Here is a 22,992-nt window from a genome sequence, read left to right on the forward strand (position 1 = left end):
AGAATGATACGGAATGAGCGCATAAAAGAAGGTTAGAGTGCTCTGAAGATGGACGAAGAGGTGGGTGTATGTGTGGAGGGCTATGAAATACTAAAACGTAACAGCACAAACCATTTAGGCTTTGTTCCTCAACAATAATGGGTGCCTGTTTACCCTGGTCGCCACAGGACGAGGTAAAGTGGTAAAACGCTATATTTTTCCACAGTACCCTACCACCATAGGCGCTCGCCTCGGTCCATTACAGTTCCGTTCCTAGCTTTTCCTTTGTTACTAAGAATAAGCGAGAGATGTAAATGTGGAAAGTATCGGTTGCGGGAGTTGGTAAAAGATCAGAGATGGCTGACGAAGACAGCGCCAAACGATCGCCGACGGACAATGTCCGGAAGATTCGTCCACATACGTACAGTGTGCGCGCAGCCCACGTAATCGCCGAGATCAAAGAGGAAAGAATAATAAAGTGTTAAAATGAGCAGAAAGGTTGCGCAAGAGGGCGAGGGAACAAGGAGAAGAATAAGAAGGAAAGACGGCAAGAAAAAAAAGGATAAACACAGAGCCGGGGGGAGGGGAGAAGGGCAGCTAGAGAAAAAGACTATTTTTTTTAGAAAGCGGATAGGAACGACGAGAAACAAGGAAAAGGGAAAAGAAAAAAAAATGCTTATTTTCAATTGGGGAATGAATGATGAATGCGGAATATATTCTGCTGCTCATTCCAGCTGCCGCTGGGGAGGATGCAAATCAAATGCGATGCTTTTCTATTTATCTTTTTTGACTCAGTGGGAGGAGTGTGCAGCAGTCTAGATGTCCGGAGAGTGGGGGGAGGGTGTTTAGAATAGGATGCTCGATTGAGTGATCTCATATTCGTATTCATTCTCGCTCGCTATCGCACAGTGCCCATAGTCTACATACAATACAGCTTGTTTCTCTATCGCCAAACATGTCATCGACCGCACCTTAAAACTCTCTTTTCATGTCCATGTTCTTGTTGGACAAAGGCGGCCCTTATAAATACCTGGCCACCAATTTTAAAATTCTCCTCCCCACTCCACCCATCCTCCTCTTCCTCTTCTCTGCCTCCTGCTCCCCCTTCCCAAACATATCTCGAACACCCCAACACACTCTGCGCCATCCATCCATTCCTCATTCGCTCACTCACTCACTCACTCTCTCTCTCTCTCCCTTCACTCAAGCCCCATCCCATCCATCCTCGCTCCTCCCTCCTGCTGCGAGTCCCACTCTCCTCTACTACTCCTCCTCCCCCAGCCATAACAACCTCCAGCTGTACAGTCCACAATGGAACACGGATCGATGGAGACCTATTTCGGTCTCATCAAGACCCCGCACGATGCCCTTGTCGTCTTTGAAGGCAAGTGCTGATATGCTTATCCCCCTCTTTCCATGGTTGTATCTTTGTGTGTGTGTTTGTTTGAGCGTTTGTGCCTGTGTGTTTGTGCCTGTATCTGTGTCAACGCGCTTGGTGGCAATCTTTCAATGCCATGGGTTCAAGGCTTGGAAAATTGCGTGCCTGCCTGTACAGCCCACAGTTGCAGGTCCAAATCCAGCCCAGCCCAGCCCAGCCCAACCCAACCCAGCCTAGTTAGCGCCACCGCGATGCTTGAATGTTGTTCCAGATCTCTTTGGACTGACATTCCTATGTTTATTTATTTTCGTGTTCAACACAGCCTGTCGCCTCGGCCATCTCTCTCGCGTACATCGCCGTCTTTCAGATATCGAGCGTCAGTGCGTCCGTTCTGGATCCGTCTATTGCTTCGACGAGCGCGAGGCCGGCATGCGTCGCTGGACTGATGGCAAAAGCTGGAGTCCCAGTCGCGTCACCGGCAGCTTTCTTACCTATCGCGAGCTTGACGATTCCCAGGGCAACCATACTGGTAAGAATGTCTACCGCGACAAGGGCCTGTTGAAGCAATCCTTCAGCATCACGACCTCGGACAACCAGAAGCTCCACCTTATCTCGTATTACACAAATGACGATGTCAACTCTGGACGTCTTCATAACACGCCGACCCTGGATCTGCGTTTCACCGACATTGTCGTCCCCAAGGGTGTTTATCCAGAGACGGGAGCTCATGGTGAACACTCTGCCCCATCTGTGAGCCAGTCCAGCCCTTCGCCTCCTATGCCGAACCGCCCCAGACATCGTCCCCGAGAGGAGGACGCTTCGTCGCTACGCGTAGATGCTAAGGCTGGTACTCATCATCGCCATCGCCGAAACGACTCGGCATCTTCGACGCATTCTACCCATCGTCGTACCAACTCTGGCTCTCTTGGCTTGAAAGATCATCGCTATTCGCCGATCCAGACGACTGAGGGAAAGCATGTTGGCTCCCGATCTCGTTCTAACAGCAACCTTGCTGTATACTCGTCTTCGGCCCCCAAGAGTACCTTCCATGACCAACGATTCAAATCCTCGAGTCCATCTGCACCCAACACCTACTCTCCAGCTGCTTCGTGGGCCTCTGATGATGACCATCCCATTGCAGCTGATGGAATGATGGCTGAGCCGATGCATTTCCACAGGCCTACTGGAGGCGCGGCACCAATGGCGATTCCAGCACTGGCTGAACTTCCTCCTCTCCATCATGGCTACGGGAGCAAGCCCAAGGATCGCGCCAGGAATCCTCACGAACAGGATTCGCTTTCTGTCCTTGCCAACCTTGCAGCACACTCGATGCTGTTGCCCAAGCTGGAGCCTAAAGAAATGTCAAGGGAAAAGTCTCGCTGGGTCGAGGACGATCGCCAGCTGCGTGCCTTGTCTTCGATGCTCCGTCTTTAAGAGGCTCATTAACAGCCCCAACGACTTCATTCCCACGCTCACAAGCCGCCGATAACCTTGTTCGCAATCGAACGTTGATCGTTTGTTGACACGAACTTGTTTGTATAGTACCCTTTTCCAGATCTCAACTCTCTGTAACATACAATTCCGACCGCTATTCCTCTCAGTTGCAATGAGATAGATATCTCATTTTATACATCATGTACCATAGTCCCTCTACCTTGCGTGCTATCCCCTTGAGTAGCTACATCGTGGTTTCCCATTCTTCGAGCAGAGCGATATTCAATAAATACGATTTCGAAGATCATATTTTTACCGAGATAGGATAATGATGATGACGGTGCGGTGTCTCGGTCGAATTACTGCATAAAGTCGCTTTGCATCAAGACCTGGGTACGTAGTGACATTGTATCGACCTTGTAACTTGTCAAAGGCAAGGAGGGTTTCTGATGAGCATTGGGTTGTCCTGGATGTCTCGTACATGGACAGAGAACGCAGGTGTGTAGTCTATACATGCAGCAATTAAATTTTAGGCTTCTTCTATCAGTCGCCCGCTATCATTGGCTCGCATGAACTGAGCTAATTCTGAGCAACTCAGACTTCCAAGGCTCGCAACCTAAGTGGCTTGTGGATTGCGTTCAGAGAGAGGACTTCAGGTCCATGAACCTTTCCTTGCACACCTCCTTTTCCTTCATCCCTTCTCTCTTCATCATCTCCAAGAACCAGTCTTCTCACCCAACCTAGCCATGTCCTCGCCTATCGAAGTTGTCAACATGTCCCCTGAGGACTACCGCAAGCGCAAGGTCGCTCTTGTCACCGGTACGGTATTTCCCCGCTTCCCCCTCCCCAAAGTGTTCGTTCACCGACTTTTTCGCAGTCTCATCTCGTTCATCAAGACGAGGGGTCATCTCGTCCTCTGATCAGTTTGGGAGCCGAAAGAAAAGGGCAGGACACGAGTAATTGATATGTTATTTTTTTCGCGACCTGATCACTCATGGTGCACAACCTTCTATATTTTTTTCTTGTTACTCTGAAACTCACAGGTATCACTGGTCAGGACGGCTCCTACTTGGCCGAGCTTTTGATCGAGAAGGGTTACCAGGTTCATGGAATCATTCGTCGATCCTCGTCCTTCAACACTGGCAGAATCGAGCACCTCTACAAGGATGCCCACGAGAGTAAGAACCGAGAAGATTGGCTTCATTTATAACAGAAAAAGAGAGAAAGAGAGAGAGCGCGTATGGAAAGGAAGATGCTGACGATTTTTTGTATCATGTCTGCCCCCCGCCCATTGCGTTCTCTTCTATTTTATTAGACCCTAAGATGCGTCTTCACCACGGTGACTTGACGGATTCGACCTGCTTGGTTCACATCATCTCCAAGGTCCTCCCCACTGAGATCTACAACTTGGGTGCTCAGTCCCACGTCAAGGTCTCGTTCGACATGTCCGAGTACACTGCCGATGTCGATGCTGTCGGAACCCTCCGTCTGCTCGATGCCATCCGTACCTGCGGTCTTGCCCACCTCGTTCGGTTCTACCAGGTAGGTAACCGTCATCGACGCGGACAATTTTTTTTTTTTGGGCAAAAGAGGCCTATGACAGATTTCTCAGACGATTCCTGAACAGTGAGAGGCCCTTTTTATCCTTTGGCGTTCCCACGCTATGGATTTCGAAGGATTCTTTGATTGCTGACATTGTAGCACCGATTCTCTTTTTCTCTATGAATCAATCTTTTTATAGGCCTCCACTTCTGAGTTGTACGGAAAGGTTCAGGAGGTCCCCCAGAGCGAGACCACTCCCTTCTACCCTCGCTCGCCCTATGGTGTGGCCAAGATGTACGCCTACTGGATCACGATCAACTACCGCGAGGCCTACAACATGTACGCCTGCAACGGAATCCTCTTCAACCACGAGTCCCCCCGCCGTGGCCGCACCTTTGTCACCCGCAAGATCACCTGCGCCGTGGCGGCGATCCATCTCGGCAAGCAGGAGTGCCTCTATCTTGGAAACTTGGATGCCCAGCGTGATTGGGGTCACGCTCGCGACTATGTTGAGGGCATGTGGAGGATGCTCCAGCAGGAGAGTCCCGAGGACTTTGTCCTGGCCACGGGAGAGATGCACACTGTCCGTGAGTTTGTCGAGAAGTCCTTCAAGGCCACGGGCAAGACGATCCGTTGGGAGGGCTCTGCGGAGGAGGAGGTCGGTATCGATGAGGAGGGCAAGATCCGCGTCCGGGTCGACCCCGCTTACTACCGTCCTACCGAGGTCGAGCAGCTCCTGGGTAACCCTGCGAAGGCCAACGCCAAGCTCGGCTGGAAGCGCACGGTCGATTTCGATTCCTTGGTTGAGGACATGATCAAGTCGGACTTGGTCGGTGTTGCTGCGGGCGATGTCTTTAACTAGAGTTGTTATCTAACCCATCCAGTTTTGTATTTCTATATATATGTTATTTTTTCTTGGTATGGATATGAACTCTTTTGCCCACATACACACACTACTCATACCCTTTTGTCGTTGATCAGCACTCAATAGTACTTTCAATCTTCATCGCAAAATTTCCTCACAATAAAAAAAAAAAAAAAAAAAAAGAGTCGAGAATGAAGTTTTTTTTATTCACAAGGGTTTCTCATATTTTTTATACTTCAATCAATCTACACAGCCGTCTTGTTCTTGTGATGCATGAAGCAGCCCTTCGTGTGATGGACGCCCTCCAATTCAATGCCGACCGCCTGCAAGTAAGAGTACATGATAGTCGTACCTGTAGAAAATGTCTCAGGAAATGTCAGCAGCCATGGCAAAAATAGCACCTTCTGGGGATCAAAAAAGAAAAACACGACGAAACACGACAAAAGAAAAAAAAATATGATGAAACACGACGAAGCAAAGGAAATAAAAATAGTCCTGACTTACCCACAAACTTGAATCCTCGCTTCTTAAGATCGGCGCTCAACCGATCCGACGCCTCGTTACGCGTCAGATAAACTTCTTCTTCTTCTTTCTCCTCCACCTTTTTGTTCCGATTCGGCTGTTTCTTGTAGGTCTGTAAGAACTGCCAGAATCCGTTTTCGTCCTCGGGTTGGGCTTGGTCGGGGTAGAGTTCATTCAACAGATCCCTGAACGCCCTTGCGTTGATCATGGAGGCCTCGACTTTTAGTTTGTTCTTGACGATGTTGGTCTGGAGAAGGCGCTCGTTCGAGGCTGGAGAGGTGTAGGTGTCGGCGATGAGGTTGTAATCAAAGTTATCGTATGCCTCGCGGTAGGCGTCGCGTTTGTGCAGGACCGTGGACCAGGAGAGACCCGCTTGGGCACCTGGGATGACCCAAAAATGCGTGTGTTAGCGTAGCGACAATGGGGGAGCAGGGGAAGATTCGCACAATGGAAGCAATCAACATAATGATTCCAATTGTGGGAGAAAAAAAAAGAGGGGAGCTCACGATTACCTTCGAGGATGATCATCTCAAAGAGATAACGATTCGTGCGGTTGAATCCTTTAGAGATGCACCATTCGGTGTCATGGTACTTTTGTAGGAGCGGGTACCGTGAACTGGTGGCCCATATGCACCGACCCTTGCCGTCATCGACATGTTCAGGCTCGGTTGTTTCTTTGGCGACGCGGCGCTTCTTTTTCGGTGCTGAGTCTACCTCGTCCGCTGAGACTACCACGCTGGTTTCCTTCTTGCTGGCCTTTGGTGTCTTTGCGACTTTGGAGGCGGAGATAGGTTTGATCTTGGTAGGTGATGCGACTATGGCCGTGGCTGCTGCTGCTATGACCATAAATGTGTTTCAATTGGATTGAGTTTATGGGAACTTTCCTCCCCTGATGCTGTGAATGTTCGACTTTTTTCGTGTTGGATTTCGCGCAAAGAGTGCCTTCCATACCGATACGACCGGATCGACGAGACATTATGCTTTTCTTTTGGATAGAGAGGCGTGGGGGATCGCAAGAAGGAAGAATGAGTTGTAGTTGATGAAGAAGCGGTGGGGAGGATGAGAGATGGATCTCTTTTGAAGGATTCAAACAGGGGTCGTTTTTTAGTGGCGTCAAGTGGAGAAACTCCCCCCCTCCCTCCTGGTCATGGCTCGTGGACAGGGGTCTGTTCAAACGACCGTGACGGGGCCTCGCAGCAAGGATTCCCCTCGTTGACAAGCTTTATTTTCAACTCAGCAGAAGCAGCAGGGCTCTTTGCACAGTTCTTCCTCCCCCTTCCCTCCCGTCTTTTCTTTGTTGGGGGCCAACAGGTTTTCGATCTGTCATTCAAGGTTCTTAAGTAGCTTCTGTTTCGAATGACTATTGTTAGAGGATACACCGCACCATCATTCCTGTTGGTGGATTGTCTGCCTCCCTCCCCCTCCCCTCAGGTTACTCTCAGTAGCGTAAAATCTTCTGAGGGGGTGAGGAGAAACTCTGGTAATCTTGTATGTAGCCTATAGGCATTTTGCACGAGTGGTAGACTTTTGTAGTCGAGGTTCAGAAAGACATATGAAATCTGCCCTGTCCAATCACAGACACTTTGTGCCTGAATTTCAATAGAGAAGAAATTGTCCGGGTAAAAAAAGTGCCTATTCAAGAAAAGAAACTAAAATCCATCCTACATGTAGAGAGAGGGGGGGGGAAAAAAGCGGGCCTAATATTTTATATAGATTTGATTGATCCCGGCACCTAAAAACGAAGTTCTGGGTTTTAACAGAGCTCAGTCCAAAAAAAAACCTATAGCAGCTGGCTTGGTTAGATCGGGCCGGGCATGGGGGGATTGGGGGGGGGGGGGATTGGGGGGGGGATTGAGGGAAGTAGGGCGACAAAAGTAAATGAATAATCAGGCTCCTGGAGAAGGTGAACGAACAAGAGAAAAAGCAGGACGGGAAAATGTTGTACAGTATTGTTTAGAGAGTACAAACATGTCCGTCGGTCCAAGATACACACGATATCTAGTCTAGTCTACGTTGTCAGTGATTTTGTCTATCTCTCCCTCCCCCTCTCTCATTCCGTTCAACTCAAAATAAACAAACACGCGACAGAAAGTGAATGCGTTTTGTGTTGGTGCGCATGTGTATAAAAAGAGCAACGGTCGCGAGGAGGAGGAAGAGTGCAGTAGCTGTCATCTCCTGACCCGGACGGGGGAGGAGGGGAGGGAGAAATGATGGACCCGCTCAGGTAGATCCGCCCCCTCCTACCTTGGTGGCAACGCAGGGAAAAGGATTGTAACTGATTCTGAAGATACAGGTGATGAAGGCTGTGTCGTTGATGTACAAGCGCAGTTCTTATGATCGGGCGAGGGGAGGACAGCTGGTGCGACAGCGACTGGACACGTATAGGCTTTTTTTCTTAACAGATAAGCCTGGGTCTTCCCATGGGGCAGCAGGGTGTGGCCTGGTCCCATAGAACGAAAAAGAAGAAAGAATTCTGTCGAGAAGGACAGGCAGACTAATGCTGCGTAGACTAGTCCAGCGTGTATATGTGTGTGTATGTGTAGGAGGATAATAGCAAGAGAGCCGGAGCGGGAATTCTTTTTCGCTTGGGTGCAGAGGACAGGCACACCCCAGCCGGCCAGCAACATGAGCTGGGTGAGGTGAGGGTTCCGATTCTATTGGCTGGGGATGAGCTGATAAGATTTTATGCTTTTCTCGCCAACCAAAGGAGACCAGCGACTTCTTCTCGAGGGAGTACAGAACCAGACCAGAAACAGATGATGAGGGAACCAGATGAGATGATGATGATGATGGAGTGCGCCGTCTATAAAAGCGCCCTCCTCCCCGGCCTTCTTTTTTCGCTTCTTTCTTTTCTCTCCCCTTCTCCTTCAAATCCACCTTCTGCCTTCTTTTTCTATCCCCACAGAAAAACCCCCCAACCCCCAACTAACAACAACACCCAAACCCTTTGTCTGGCTACCAATTCCTTGTTGGTCGCCAACTCCGAGTCTAGCAACCACGTTTTCCAACCAGTTGGCCAGTCTCCACAACCCCCACCGCGGAAGAAAGAGAACGAGTCCCAAGCCTAAAGCATCCAAGTAACGAGGACTCGATTGCCCAGACGATTCTTCCCCGACCCTTTGCCTACCTACACTACCAGTACCCCCCTACTCAAGCCCAAAAAACAACCAAAAAATAACAACAACCATGCCTCCATTCGCCGCTGAACAAGCCTCTGCTGCCGCTCCCTTGGCCTTCAAGGTCAACAGCAAGAACGTCCAGTACACTGACTCCCACATCATTGCGGACTATGCCTACGAGAACGCCACCGTCACCAAGGGCGTCGATGGTTCTTACTCCGTCAACCCCACCGCTGTCAAGTACACCTTCAAGACCGATGCCAAGGTCCCTCGCGTTGGGTATGTCTGTGATTCATCTTTTCCATGTTTTTGTTGATATGACGATTGCATTTAGATCTGCATTTCCTGCATTTGCTGCATTTGCTGCATTTCTTGCGCATCCGTCCTTGTAACATGCCCTGGAATGTTGTTCTATACAGAGCTCTAACCAAACATGTTTTTCGTATCGTGATAACATAGTCTCATGATGGTCGGATGGGGTGGAAACAACGGATCGACCTTGACCGCTTCCATCATCGCCAACCGCCACAAGACCATCTGGCACACCAAGGAGGGTGTTCAGGAGCCCAATTACTTTGGATCCGTCGTCCAGGCCTCGACCTTGAAGCTCGGTGTTGACGCCAAGGGTAACGATGTCTACATTCCCTTTTCAGACATCCTGCCCATGGTCCACCCCAACGACCTCGTCCTCGGTGGTTGGGATATCTCGTCCTTCAACCTTGCTGACTCCATGGTCCGTGCCCAGGTCCTCGACTACGATCTCCAGCGCCAGGTCAAGGCTGAGATGGCCACCCTCAAGCCCCTTCCCTCGGTCTACTACCCCGACTTCATTGCCGCCAACCAGTCCGACCGTGCTGACAACGTCCTCCCCGGCAACGACAAGCATGCTCACGTCGAGCAGATCCGTGCCGACATCCGCAACTTCAAGGCCGCCAACCACTTGGACAAGGTCATTGTGATCTGGACTGCCAACACTGAGCGTTTCTCTTCTCTCTTGGACGGCGTTAACGACACCGCCGATAACTTGCTCAAGGCCGTCAAGGAATCGCACGAGGAGGTCTCGCCCTCAACCGTCTTTGCCATCGCCTCGATCCTCGAGAACACCCCCTTCATCAACGGATCGCCCCAGAACACCTTCGTTCCCGGATGCATCGAGCTCGCTGAGCGCCACAGCGTTTACATCGGAGGTGACGACTTCAAGTCTGGCCAGACCAAGGTCAAGTCGGTCATTGTCGACTTCCTCGTCAACGCCGGTATCAAGCCCATTGCCATCTCGTCCTACAACCATCTCGGTAACAACGACGGCAAGAACTTGTCAGCTCCCCAGCAGTTCCGCTCCAAGGAGATCTCAAAGTCGAACGTCGTCGATGACATGGTCGCTGCCAACCACATCTTGTACAAGGAGGGCGAGCACCCCGATCACTTGGTCGTCATCAAGTACATCCCCGCTGTCAAGGACTCGAAGCGTGCCCTGGATGAGTACGTCTCGGAGATTTTCATGGGCGGTCGCAACACCATCTCGATGTACAACACCTGCGAGGATTCTCTTCTTGCCTCGCCCTTGATCTTGGATCTCGTCATCCTCACCGAATTGATGACCCGCATCCAGTACAAGACTGAGGATATGGCCGAGTTTGCTCCCTTCAACTCTGTCTTGTCGGTCCTGTCCTACATGTTGAAGGCCCCCTTGGTCCCCCACGGCACCCAGGTCGTCAACGCTCTCTCCAAGCAGCGCAGCGCCATGGAGAACATCTTCCGTGCCTGTGTCGGTCTTCCTCCCCAGAACGACATGCTCCTCGAGGCCAAGACCCAGGCCAACCGCCAGTAAATCTTTCTTTGCTTTGCTGACAAGCTACAGTTTGGATGCATTGAGGACAGCAACTCGTTGGAGAATGTTCTATAGCCCAACTCAATAAAAAAAATCAAGTCCCCACGGTCCTGTGGGATGCTTGTTTTTGTCAAAAAAACTCCCCTTTTCTACGACATGAATGATTTGTTCGGTTACAGCGCTATGAGGTCCACAAAACAGAAACCGACTATGCAAGAGAAAGATTATGGGAAAACGCTGTAGCTAAGACGTTCTGTAAGGAAACTCAATAGAGAAATTGAGGACTCTGAAAATTTCACAGGGACTGTCATTCAGTTTCAAATTGAGGAGGTCGTATAAGCCATCTATGACAATCTCTGTGAAAATTTCACAGCTTCGAGCACAAGCAATGAAACTGGCTCAAAAAAGCAGAGTCCCTCTTTTTCCTTCTCTTCTCTCCCTCCAGTGGTGAAAAATAAAACAAACTCTTATTCAACACGCACCTTCATGTCAACTTCAACTAACATCAACCTCCCCGCTGAGAACAGCACTCCCCCCCTCTCCCCTCCGCCCTCTGATGACCACCGGGCTGGTAACGACAATACCCCTCCCATTGAGGCTGAAGCACCAGACACTCTATCGGATGCAGGAGCAACTACAAAAGCGACTGGAAAAGCACCCAGCCGCTTCGACTTCCGCAAGGAATCAGTTCCGGAGTTGATTCTCCTGCGTGCTCTGTCATTGCATCGACCATTTATTGCGCCTCATGGAAGCGTAGTCGAAACTTGGGGCAAAGTAGTGGACTATCTTCACGAGTCAGACAGGGTTGAGCGACCGACAAAGCCCTTCTTCACAAACGTGAAGCCACGGACTTGCAAGCTAACGTGGGAGCGACTGGCAGAGGAGCAAAAAAAATATGAGGCCTATCTGGAAGCCGCCACTGGAATCGCACCTGAGGAGACAGAGCGACGGCAATTGATGGAAGAACTCTACCGTCTCAAGCTAGCAAACAATGAAGCTACAGTCGAAGCCAGACAGGATCGGACGCGGCAACAAGAAAATGCTGTTGAAGAGAGAAGGCTTGGCCAGCTGCTCCTGGATGCGGCCGAGTCTGCGGAGCTGAGACCTCGGATTGTTTCCGATAGCGATAGTGCCGCTCCCCCCACTAGGTACAGCAAGAAGCGGATCACCATACAACAAATCGAAAAACAACAACAGGAGGCTATTGCACAAGTGAAAGAACAGCGCGAGCTCATGGCACAACAGGTGGCATTGCAAAAGGAAGACATGGAACATCGAAAAATGCACGCTCAGCGACAGGAGGAAAAAGAAGCAGCCAGAGATGTACGACAAGAGCAGAGAGAACTCGACAAAGAGGAACGGTATGCCACAAGGAAAGAGGAAAAAGAGACGAGAAGGTTGGAATGGGAGCGCGAGAAGCAAAGACAAGAAGATATTAGGGACAGGGAGCGACTATCCCGACAGGAGGATCTCGACGAGCGACGGCACAAGGAAGTTTTGGAGATCTTCAAGCAGCAATCATCCACAACTCAACTTCTTGCCCAAGTGATTATAAACATGCAGCAAAAGGCGTGAATCAACTATATATACCTTTCAACCTCTTATGCACATCAATAAAGAATGGTTTACCTGCTAAGATACGTGGCAGCAGAGGGGCTATCTAATCCGAAACGTGAACCTGTCTGGGAGCCATAGTAACACGTGTGGAGGTTTGAAAACAGGACCGCTACTTTGTAGTGCAATGCAAGAGGGGTAGCAAGGACGCGTTGTGTAGGAGAAAAGTCCAACGCAGAATAATACCGGACGACTTTCCCTATCGCCCATTCGGCTACCACGCGTTGCTTGGCCATCGTTCGGTTGAATGCTCGATGGTGGGCAGGCATGAGCCGATGGTCGTGATAGGGCCGAAGCATATGGGCACCAATTTGGTACGCAGGGTCGCCATAGATAGCAAGCCTTCTCCCATCTGGCCTCCATGCATGCTGACGAAGAATACCGGCCAGGCCAGAATTCCTGTAAATAGTTAGGTCGTGAACGTTCCCGCGCGCAGCATTGCTCAGATGGATGATGATCCCGTCAGGGGCTACCAAGATTTGATATTTAAGAGCATGGAAGCGCTTGTGGCCGTTGTACATTGCCCTCTGTCCAAACGAGGGTCGGCTGATCTTTCTGGCTGTGCCATCCAAGAAGGCGAACACGGACTGATGTGCACCTCGTGCAGCAACGGCTCCAGCGTACTCGTGAAGCTTTGCTCTTGTTAATCGGTTCTCGTCCCACGTTAAAAGGTGGTCCCATCGACCTGTGAGAAATATTATCGTCTGTTTGACAAGTCTTGAAATTGCAGATGAGTCGCGGCTAAAGATCAGCTGCATGCGGTCGAGTTTCGTTGGGAACGACAGCCGGTACAGTGTCAAGCATAAAGCCTCCTCCGCGGTTGCCGCATCGCCCTTGTAGGTCTTCACTAGATATGGTAGGTCAAGCAATTGACAGAGTTCGAGTATCTGTGGCGCCGTGAAACGGAATTGTCTTTTGAATTTCCGACGAGGGAGTGCGTGAATATTGAATAAAAAGCCGGGCAAGAATATGGCAGGAGGGAGGCCTGCTGGTCTCGGCTCACCGTCGTCGTTATCTGCGTCCGCGCCGTCGCCGTTATCTGCGTCCGCATCGTCGTCGTCGTATTGGATCCTATCCTGGGCCACTAACACGAGGAGGTACGAATTGAACGCAACCAAGGAGGCCATGGGATTAAGAAAAGGGAGAATGCTTTTGGTATAATGCCGCTTGCGAAGCAGGAATATTCATGCCCCTGAATGTTAACATTTACATCTCAACCTTCTTCCTTGCAACAATTCGATCACACCTGCTAATGTAAAGCAGTTTATGCACTGTCACACACTATGAAATTTTCAGAGTCCTCAATTTCTCTAATCTGGATGCCTTGAATAAATTGTATTCCACATGCAATAAAAAGATCTAGCGCAACAAACTACGCAACACTGTAGCGGACACTGTAGCGGGTGATCAGCACAACGGTCTTCCTGTTCAACTGGAACCAAGTAACAGAAAGGCCGTTGGCTTTGACCCTCCTTTTATACAGGCGCGACCTCAAAACCTTATATCAAACCCTGTGAACATGTGGTGGTTGCTGGCCAACAGCACTGACAATGTTTTCTTTATTTTAATTGTGCTTAGCGGTGCACAGCCGGTGGGCAATATTCCAGATAAGAAGCCCGCAAGGGAAGGACGAAGAATGGCTCGGGAACTTGTTTAGCTTCGCAAGAACAAGCGCAAGGACAAGGACGAGGACAAAGATAAGGCACGGACGGAATATGGCTCAAGAGGCCTTGTGAAGATGCGGGTGGCGAGACTCTGCAGTCGCTGTTAACTGGATACGCTCAACAACAGTTGTGACCTTGACAAGGATACCAGCTGCAGGGAAACGAATATCGATCCATGGCCCCATAAGTATGAGTATTTACTTGTGCGCTTGAAAACATAGCGCACTATCAGAGACAGAAGATGCACAGCTGTGTCTTGTCCCCTTAGTGCCGTCTAGGCCCGTGCCTGAACTAGCTCTATCTAGCGCGCGGACACAGAGTGGTGTTCCTGAGGCTCATGTGCGTCTTTGGCTGGGCTCAGCTCTAAACAAATCAACTCTCGCCCTCATCTTTACCTTCGCGCTATGTAAGCTTTCTACGACTGACTTTCTTGGCGTACTGTATGGCGAAGCAGTATTTTGGAGGTGCTTAAGATAAATATGCTAGAACGGTTTCCTGGAGTGGAGAGGGAATAGGGATGGAATAGGAATTGATCCTGCAATACGGTGGCGATTCACACAATTCCCAGATGGGGTTACACAACAGGTCGAAGGATCAACTTTTTGCTGTCCCTCGCTCCCTCGCATCTGATGAGGTGACCCATTGTACCCTACACGAGAGTGAGGGGACAAAACGGCATGGAGTATGTTTAGCTAATACAATAACGACGGGTTGCGTCTTCATACTCGCCTTGCCCTTTCTTTCATCTTCCCTTCTTCCCAGCTACATCCTTTACTCAATCCACCAGGACCTGTCTGAACCGTCTATCAACCTCCCCGTCGCCTTTCTCTTTTCTCCTTAGTTTCCTTATACCTCAAAAAGCGCTGGTCGACAACGACTCATTAGCGATAGTGCAGTCCGGTTGGCAGCAAAAGCCGGCCCTGTCTGTGATCATATAGGCGGAGTAAAAACGCAGGAGCCAGACTGTGGTAGGACTAGTGTCTATGAAGCTGAGGAGAACAAGGACACATATGCAACGGGTATTAACCCATAGTGTGTGACGACAGGTACCATTGCTAGGAGACACGAGGGGGAGCGAGCCCAGACCATTACACAGCTGTCCAGAGAAACGAAGAATCAGGAGTACCCATATCAATGTGAGAGACCATCTCGTTTCTTCTGTATGTGAATAACGAGATATGCAACATGTGCAGCGGTTAACAATCCATCTTGCTTGACGATAGCCGTCTCTATTGGGGGAAACAAAGGGCAGTGAACTTGAACAGGAGAACAGGAGCAGACAGGAGAATCGAACTTGAACAGGAAAAGCTTCCGCTGTTCTCACAGGTCCTCCCGGTACTGCAGTCTATTACGTTCAATTGCGTCCAGTTGCGTCCCATTGCGTGAGAGCCGTGTTCGTCAAGTGTAAGTGTGTATGCTGGCTGCTCGCACGCACCTGTTATTCGACGATGGATCTGCTAATCTCGCTTCCATCTGTTACACAACGATAGAAGACTCACAGACCGATATGTCCTGCAGTATGTTTCCGTCCTCACGAAGTGCTCTCTCGCCACAAAGGGCCCTGGACCTCGCCAACACTCATCTGGAAAATGCACGAGAAGCAGATGACCCGTATCTCATTTTGGCCTTGTGCGCCAATGCAGAGGCTGCGTTAGCAGGGATTAAAAGAGCAAACAGAAAGGCTCTCATCCCTCCTATGAGCGCCGAGGATCAGGCCCTATGCAATGGAATCTGCACTGCTTATTCCGACCGAGGCAAGCTGCTAGACAGCTTGGGTCATCGTGACAAGGCACAGGCCAGCTTCAGGCAGGCGGAGAAGTGGCGGTATGTCCTGGGCCTCGACGGGAAGCCTGTCCGCTCTCGGTCCGGCGGGATCTTCACTTCAATTCGTGATGCACTCAACCTCCGCGGTACATCATCAGCCGCACCCGACCAATCCTATCCAGAGGAAAAGAGCAGGCCGAGCCGCAGCGATGTCGCTTATGTCTCTCCAGCAATTTTTCCTGAGAACGTGGCAAGGCCTGCAGCCAAACATGATCTACCAGGACCGGATGGGCGCATCACCACCACTCCTCAGCTCGTCTACTGCCTCGGATTGCTGTCCAAGGCCTCATCATCGTCATCATCAACATTTGTCACAGAATCCGATGAGCCGCTTGACAAAGCTCAGCGCGACTGGATACAGGCCAAAGCCAAGGACGCAGACGAAAAAGATCGGCTGTGTTCGCTGGTGACAAGAGTGATCGCGGAATTCATCGATGACGACCTCAAGGATGCCGCCATGGTCGCTGAAGTGATGTACCTAGCGCCTGTGCTCAACGAAGAGCGATATCGCAAGCTGCTCAGCGACCTCATCGATGGGGTTGCGCAATCGGTCCTGCTGGATTTCAATCTACTCGAAGGCCTGGCTCAGCTGATACAGAGCGCTTCCCCAGGCTACCTCCATGCCGACGACCTGGTCAAAATCCTGAGTGCCCTTAGCACGCGCTTGCAGGACACTCACTCCTCATCGAGCAAGCATCGCTATCAGCTGGCCCTGGCGGTCTCTCGCGTGCTGGATGCGATGGCGGACAGCGATGTTAAGGGCTTGAACCGCGAGCAGCTGCATGAGCCGCTGTCAGCTTATCTGGAAGAGATGAAGAACAGCTCCGACCCCTACTTGATGTACCAAGCTGCCTATGCCTACCAGGCCCTGCAGTATGTCCCAGATGATGAGACGTCCCTACAAGCAGTGATGCGGCGCACACGAGTGGTGGTGAATGGCGTTTCAGGGCTAGTGAGCGCGGTCAAGGGCCTGGATGTAAGTAGCTTTATCGATGGACTGAGCCAGCTGCAGGAAGGACTGGGAGAGGTGTACGAGGTCTTCATGCTCGGATACGAAGGTGTGAGCTCGCTGATCGAGGGCGGACAGGGGCTTATGGACAGTCTCAAGGAGGGTCTCAGCTTCAGTCGGAAGCGTGCATGGTACCCAGCACTGCGCTGCGCAGACGCCTTGGTTCGAGTCGGCCGACTCGCAGAGTTCAAGGATCTGGTCTGTGGGGCCCCGTGCCGACGTGATCTGTTGTTCGAATGGGGTGTATGCCAGCGGCTTGGAGAGATCGCTGCCGATGCACTCTGGGAAGTCAGTATCCGCCGAAGCGCTGTCAATCTACTAAGCGAGCTGTATGTAAACGATCAGGACTGGGACCAGCATGCTACCGTCAAGCAATGGATCCTCACGATCCTCATCCAGCTAGCTGGTATGTACGACAGCGCAGTAACGCAGCGTGCCCAAGCCCTGCTGCTAGAGCTGAAAAAGGACGGCGATGCAGAGAAACAGGCACTATATCGCGCTTGCATCAGCGCATCTTCGAGTTCATATCCGCTAAAGGTCGGATTGCCAGAGCTAGCGTCTTCGTCGCTGCTCAACCGCGTCCAGGGTATTCCAGACGTCGAAGACGACCTGCGCAAGCTGAAGGAGCGGCAACAAGCGGAACGCGACAAGGCCATCTACATCCCACTTCAAGCCAAGGCCAGCTTACAGGCATCCGACGATGCACTGTTCTCATTGACGGAGAAAGTGCATGAGTTCCTGAACAGTGATCGCAAGGTGCTTCTGCTGCTGGGTGACTCTGGTGCTGGCAAGTCGACCTTCAACAGGAAACTCGAGTGCGACTTGTGGGACAGCTACAAGAAAGGGAAAGGCCCGATACCACTCCACATCAACCTGCCTGCGATCGACAGGCCGCACCAGGACATGATCGCCAAGCACTTGCGCAGGAACGACTTTACAGAGTCTCAGATCCGAGAGATCAAGCAGCACCGTGAGTTGATCCTGATCTGCGATGGATACGATGAAAGCCAGCAGACACACAACCTGTATGTAAGCAACCAGCTGAATGAGCCGGGTGAGTGGCGTGCCAAGATGCTGACCAGCTGCCGTAGTGAGTACCTTAGTCAGAACGACAGAGACCGCTTCCAGCCGATGGACTGGAACCACAGGGCTGCACCCAACCTCTTCCAGGAGGCAGTCATTGTCCCGTTCTCTCCAGAGCAGATCGAAGACTACATCAGGCAGTATGTACACCAGAACAGGGCGCCGTGGCGGACCAAGCAGTACCTGGGGACACTTGAGCAGGTCTCCAACCTGCAGGAGCTGGTGAGAAACCCGTTCCTCCTGACGCTGTCGTTGGAAGTGCTGCCGCGGGTGGTGAATACAGGACAGGCACTGGATCTCTCCAGAACTAGGATCACACGTGTAGCGCTATATGACCAGTTCGTGGAGCAATGGCTGGAGCGTAGCAAGAAACGAGTGGGAGGCAATGATCTGAGTCCACAAGCGAAGGCGGCGTTTGACACCCTGGTGGATGAGGGCTTTACACTGAACGGCATCGGCTTTCTGAAGAGACTGGCAGTAGCCATCTACAAGAAGCAGGCAGGCCATCCTGTGGTGGAGTACTCGCGCGCCAGAGACGAGGGGACATGGAAGGCGGCATTCTTCAGCCGAGATGATGAGGTCCAGCTCCTGCGCGAAGCCTGTCCTCTGAGCCGCAGCGGCAACCAGTACCGGTTCATCCATCGATCGCTGCTGGAGTACTGCTTTGCGCTCGCAGTATTTGATCCTCAGGAGAACAAGGCTTCGCGACCGTCTTTTGCTCCGGTACGCCGAGGAAGTGTCAACTCCATGTTCAGCTTCGACGATGAAGAGATCCCAGAGGAAGAGCCTGCTGGTGCTCGGCAATCTGTTGTCGGTTACCCACTGTCGTGGAGAAGCCTCATGAACGAGCCATCGGTGCTGCAATTTCTAGCGGAGCGGGTCCAACAAGAACCCATTTTCAAGCAGCAACTACTCGCGATGGTTGAGCGCTCGAAAACGGACAAAGAAGGACGCAAGGCGGCAGCTAACGCGATGACGATACTAGTCAGGGCCGGAATACGGTTCAATAACGCAGATCTGCAAGGTATCCGGATTCCTGGGGCGGATCTGAGTGGTGGAGAGTTTGATTCTGCACAGTTGCAAGGAGCAGATCTTAGAAAGGTCAACCTCCGCAATGTTTGGCTGCGGCAAGCCGATCTGAGCAAGGCGCAGATGGTGGGCGTGCAGTTCGGCGAAAGAGCGTACCTCGCAGAAGATAGCGGGGTGTATTCCTGTGCGTATTCACCTGATCGAAGGAACTGTGCCATGGGTCTTCGCAATGGCACGATCAGTGTATATGACACCACGACTTGGTCAAAAACCCTCACGTTAAACGGTCATATTCGGCGTGCTGCGAGCGTGGCGTATTCACCAAGTGGCCAGCAGATTGCCTCGGGCAGTTATAACTACACGGTGCAACTGTGGGATACGCAAACCGGTGCACCTGGTGCAGTGTTAAGAGGCCATACCAACGTGGTTTCAAGCGCGGCGTATTCACCAAGCGGCAGACAGATCGCCTCGGGCAGCTTTGACAAGACAGTGCGACTGTGGGATACGCAAACCGGTGCACCTGGTGCAGTGTTAACCGGCCATACCCGCCAGGTTACAAGCGTGGCGTATTCACCAAGCGGCCAGCAGATTGCCTCGGGCAGTGATGACATGACGGTGCGGCTGTGGGATACTCAAACCGGTGCACCTGGTGCAGTGTTAAGTGGCCATACCCATTGGGTTACTTGCGTGGCGTATTCATCAAACGGCCAGCAGATTGCCTCGGGCAGTTGGGACAAGACGGTGCGGCTGTGGGATACGCAAACTAGTGCACCTGGTCCAGTGTTGAGAGACCATACCAACGTGGTTTCAAGCGTGACGTATTCGCCAAGCGGCCAGCAGATTGCCTCAGGCAGTTGGGACAAGACGGTGCGGCTGTGGGATACGCAAACTGGTGCACCTGGTGCAGTATTAAGCGGTCATACCCGCGTGGTTACAAGCGTGGCGTATTCATCAAGCGGCCAGCAGATAGCTTCGGGAAGTTATGACAACACGGTACGGCTGTGGGATACACAAATCGGTGCACCTGGTACAGTGTTAAGCAACCATACCCGCATGGTTACTTGCGTGGCGTATTCGCCAAGCGGCCAGCAGATTGCCTCAGGCAGTGGCGACATGACAGTGCGGCTGTGGGATACGCACACCGGTGCATCTGGTGAAGTGTTAAGTGGCCATACCCGCGGGGTTACAAGCGTGGCGTATTCACCAAGCGGCCAGCACATCGTCTCGGGGAGTTGGGACAAGACGGTGCGGCTGTGGGGTACGCAAACCGGTGCACCTGGTGCAGTGTTAACCGGCCATAAAGATGTGGTTTCAAGCGTGGTGTATTCGTCGAGCGGCCAGCACATCGCCTCGGGCAGCTGGGACAAGACGGTGAGGCTGTGGGATATCCAAACTGGTGCACCTAGTGCAGTGTTAAGCGGCCATAAAGATGTGGTTTCAAGCGTGGCGTATTCGCCATGCGGTCAGCAGATTGCCTCAGGCAGTTGGGACATGACAGTGCGGCTGTGGGATACGCAAACCGGTGCACCTGGTGCTGTGTTAAATGGCCATACCCGCGGGATTACAAGCGTGGCGTATTCGCCAAGCGGCCAGCACATCGCCTCGGGCAGTTGGGACAAGACGGTGCGGCTGTGGGATACGCAAACTGGTGCACCTGGTGCAGTGTTAAGCGGTCATATCCGTGTGGTTACAAGCGTGGCGTATTCACCGAGCGGCCAGCAGATTGCCTCGGGTAGTGATGACAACACGGTGCGGCTGTGGGATGTGAGATCCGGTCAGTGTTTGGTGGCTGTTAAGGGGTTTCATGGGTCCATCTCCAGCATCACATGGAACACGGCTACCGACGGCACCTATTTCGCAACCGGCTGTGCCGACAAGTCCGTTCGTGTGTGGCAGCTAATTGAAGAAGAGGATGACTATCGCGTACGCCTGCATTGGAGTTCGAACCATGGTGAACTTGTCGTGTCGGATATGACTTTCCATGAAGCACAAGGCCTGAGCACGGTAAATGCGAAACTGTTGCAGCAGCGTGGCGCTGTGGCGACCCAGTTCCGCCTTTGACCTTCCGCGCGGCTAGCGAGAAGCTGATCACCATGACTGTTGTTGTATCTCAGCTTGGAATGCGGCCAAACCACGGCATGTCCCTGCGGCTTATCCCTCCGGCAGAGAGTCAGTAAAGCCGGTGGCATAGGCGAAGGTGATATAACTAGGAATTTGATAGTGGCGGCTTGGCTCCTACTCTTTGCAAATCTTCTGCTGATGCATAGATGAGCCTTCTGAAGATCATTGACAACCCTCAAAAATAAAAAAATGGCAGCTTATAGCAAAGAACTGAGCTCTTATTGGGCTAAAAGACCATAGAGCGAGGCAAGAAGGGATGAAGTCTAGGGTTATAGACAGCCATGGTTGTGTAAATGCTGGCTAGGATTGTGCGCAGCTTTATTCTCTACGCACATACGCTCTGTCCCGACCTCCCCCACCACTCTGGCCAAGACCGCCATCACTGCCACTATGACCAACACTAGATGCACGACCAATAGCGCGCTCACTTGCAGCATTTACCTCGGTGCACAGGCCTTCCACATTATCAAGCATCTCCTGGACATGTCGTTTGAAACGAGCATATTCGCGATCAGCACCAGCGACTGCTGCACCATCATCACCAGATGGATATGTGTAGCTGATGTATCTTACTGCTGGGAATCCGAACCGCACAATAGTGGATAGTATCAACTAGGATACAAGTAAAAGGAGTGTAAATGACAACCATGCAGCTGCTAGTTCGAGTCCCAGTTGGCTTCCCATTTGTCACAGAATGTCCTGATATTTTTAGTTGAATAAGATATTGACAGGGTATGCTGCAATAGGATGCTATGCGGTCGCCACTGCAAAGAGACAGTGATCAATAGCGAAGAGTGCGCGCTGTGATGCACGCACACACTTTGCTTGCCCATAACCACCTTCAAATAGCTGAACACACCATAAACGACTTCGTTCTCTTTACTCCTAGTCTTCTCTCTCTAAACTTCCTTAACTACATCCATATCGCGTGTACTGTAGATATGTAATGAGACTACAGTTCCAGACAATACGTGAGTACTCTCGAAAGCTAAAGCTGTTCCGGCTTTGACGATCCATGTGATTGCAACTGGAGCATGTCAGTGTGATCGCTTCGTGTTATTGTGGGCGTGTTCTTCGAACGGGGTATGTTCTTGTGGCATCAACTGACTGGGATATTGATCGTCGGAGGGGGCGACGCAGCCAGGTTGGTCGAAGGATCTTGTAAGGCCCTGGTGACATCCTGTGCGTTACCAGATCAAGTGAGGCTGCGGACGACGTGCCTGAGGCCTCGTTAGCCAGTCAGATAGACTGTGCGTCAGCAGCACGAACGTGGGATTTTGTTTTTGGAGGCGTGCTCTGCCGTAAAAGCCGTTACGACCGCTATTTTTATTTCCATTTCTGTCGCCAGTCCGTTCGTCATTCCTCTCTCCACAACACCGCGATTCCTCTCTCATTCGACAACCGGACACACCTTCATGAACCAGGGCAGCAATATCACAAGGCTGCTCTCAGGGAGATGTTCTCCGCTGTGCAGGAATATGCCCCAAAGGACAGTGCACCTTGCTAGGTCGAATGGACATGCATCCCTTCTCGCATCATGCACCTCCCACGCAAGAGCACTCACTATGGCAACTCGACTGCAGGGACTGGGATTCCTAAACCACTCGAAAGAACTGAGCATTACGACGTCAAGGATGGCATCCCTCCGGGACTACTCGAGCCAGCCTTTGCGAACGCGCTTAGTTTCAGAACAAGCTATTACCGCTTCAGAATCTATGCCCCCCATACCCCACTTTGTCCTGGTTCGAGCACCTACACCCTTCCAAGCGTATGTTAAGCCCGTTCTCTTCACAGCAGCCACATCATTCGCAGCATTCGCGACCGCAGCATATGTTTGGGAGCGACACCAGGTCACGCTAATCAAACGCATCCAAGCATGGAGATCCAGCTCGAAAAACGACAGACCATCGGCACGAGAGTTTGTTGAAGCGCAGGCAGAAATATTGCAGGAGCGTTGGAGAGTTGGCTTGGAGCGGTTCCG

At 51.5% G+C, this 22,992-nt stretch overlaps 6 protein-coding genes across 6 annotated transcripts; 5 read left to right on the top strand and 1 right to left on the bottom strand.

Annotated features, from left to right (window-relative positions):
• Window positions 1-1,290: 1,290 nt before the first annotated feature.
• On the top strand, window positions 1,291-2,791 carry BC939DRAFT_499324 (Gti1/Pac2 family-domain-containing protein; the record flags this gene model as incomplete). Its single annotated transcript, XM_051559929.1, has 3 exons — window positions 1,291-1,367; window positions 1,535-1,593; window positions 1,680-2,791. 3 exons carry the CDS (start codon window positions 1,291-1,293, stop codon window positions 2,789-2,791), a joined length of 1,248 nt encoding a protein of 415 aa, XP_051416399.1.
• Window positions 2,792-3,474: 683 nt separating this feature from the next.
• BC939DRAFT_438522 (uncharacterized protein) lies at window positions 3,475-4,174 on the top strand. The gene is made up of 2 exons (XM_051553849.1): window positions 3,475-3,969; window positions 4,107-4,174. Exon 1 carries the CDS (start codon window positions 3,538-3,540, stop codon window positions 3,709-3,711), a length of 174 nt encoding a protein of 57 aa, XP_051416400.1. The 5' UTR covers window positions 3,475-3,537; the 3' UTR covers window positions 3,712-3,969; window positions 4,107-4,174.
• BC939DRAFT_438525 (GDP-D-mannose 4,6-dehydratase) lies at window positions 3,948-5,368 on the top strand. Its single transcript, XM_051553850.1, has 3 exons — window positions 3,948-3,969; window positions 4,107-4,333; window positions 4,533-5,368. Exons 2-3 carry the CDS (start codon window positions 4,115-4,117, stop codon window positions 5,193-5,195), a joined length of 882 nt encoding a protein of 293 aa, XP_051416401.1. The 5' UTR covers window positions 3,948-3,969; window positions 4,107-4,114; the 3' UTR covers window positions 5,196-5,368.
• Window positions 5,369-5,443: 75 nt separating this feature from the next.
• Window positions 5,444-6,696, bottom strand: BC939DRAFT_499326 (Methyladenine glycosylase-domain-containing protein; the record flags this gene model as incomplete). The annotated part of the gene is made up of 4 exons (XM_051559930.1): window positions 5,444-5,550; window positions 5,703-6,101; window positions 6,233-6,556; window positions 6,672-6,696. The coding sequence occupies 4 exons, from the start codon at window positions 6,694-6,696 to the stop codon at window positions 5,444-5,446; spliced, it is 855 nt and encodes a 284-aa protein (XP_051416402.1).
• Window positions 6,697-8,906: 2,210 nt separating this feature from the next.
• Window positions 8,907-10,667, top strand: BC939DRAFT_473438 (uncharacterized protein; the record flags this gene model as incomplete). Its single annotated transcript, XM_051558348.1, has 2 exons — window positions 8,907-9,118; window positions 9,299-10,667. The coding sequence occupies 2 exons, from the start codon at window positions 8,907-8,909 to the stop codon at window positions 10,665-10,667; spliced, it is 1,581 nt and encodes a 526-aa protein (XP_051416403.1).
• Window positions 10,668-11,098: 431 nt separating this feature from the next.
• BC939DRAFT_438534 (uncharacterized protein) lies at window positions 11,099-12,324 on the top strand. Its single transcript, XM_051553851.1, has one exon. The coding sequence runs from the start codon at window positions 11,154-11,156 to the stop codon at window positions 12,240-12,242; it is 1,089 nt and encodes a 362-aa protein (XP_051416404.1). The 5' UTR covers window positions 11,099-11,153; the 3' UTR covers window positions 12,243-12,324.
• Window positions 12,325-22,992: the final 10,668 nt, after the last annotated feature.

Source organism: Gamsiella multidivaricata, assembly GCF_025024155.1.
Source record: "Gamsiella multidivaricata strain RSA 2152 chromosome Unknown BC939scaffold_6, whole genome shotgun sequence".
NCBI lineage: Eukaryota > Fungi > Mortierellomycota > Mortierellomycetes > Mortierellales > Mortierellaceae > Gamsiella > Gamsiella multidivaricata.

What these genes read in the sequence shown, in the direction of transcription:
- BC939DRAFT_438522 (XM_051553849.1), top strand. Translation starts at nt 3,538, where the DNA reads ATGTCCTCGCCTATCGAAGTTGTCAACATGTCCCCTGAGGACTACCGC.
- BC939DRAFT_438534 (XM_051553851.1), top strand. Translation starts at nt 11,154, where the DNA reads ATGTCAACTTCAACTAACATCAACCTCCCCGCTGAGAACAGCACTCCC.
- BC939DRAFT_438525 (XM_051553850.1), top strand. Translation starts at nt 4,115, where the DNA reads ATGCGTCTTCACCACGGTGACTTGACGGATTCGACCTGCTTGGTTCAC. An exon ending in ACCTCGTTCGGTTCTACCAG is followed by an intron (nt 4,334 to 4,532) that starts GTAGGTAACCGT and finishes ATCTTTTTATAG; the next exon opens with GCCTCCACTTCTGAGTTGTA.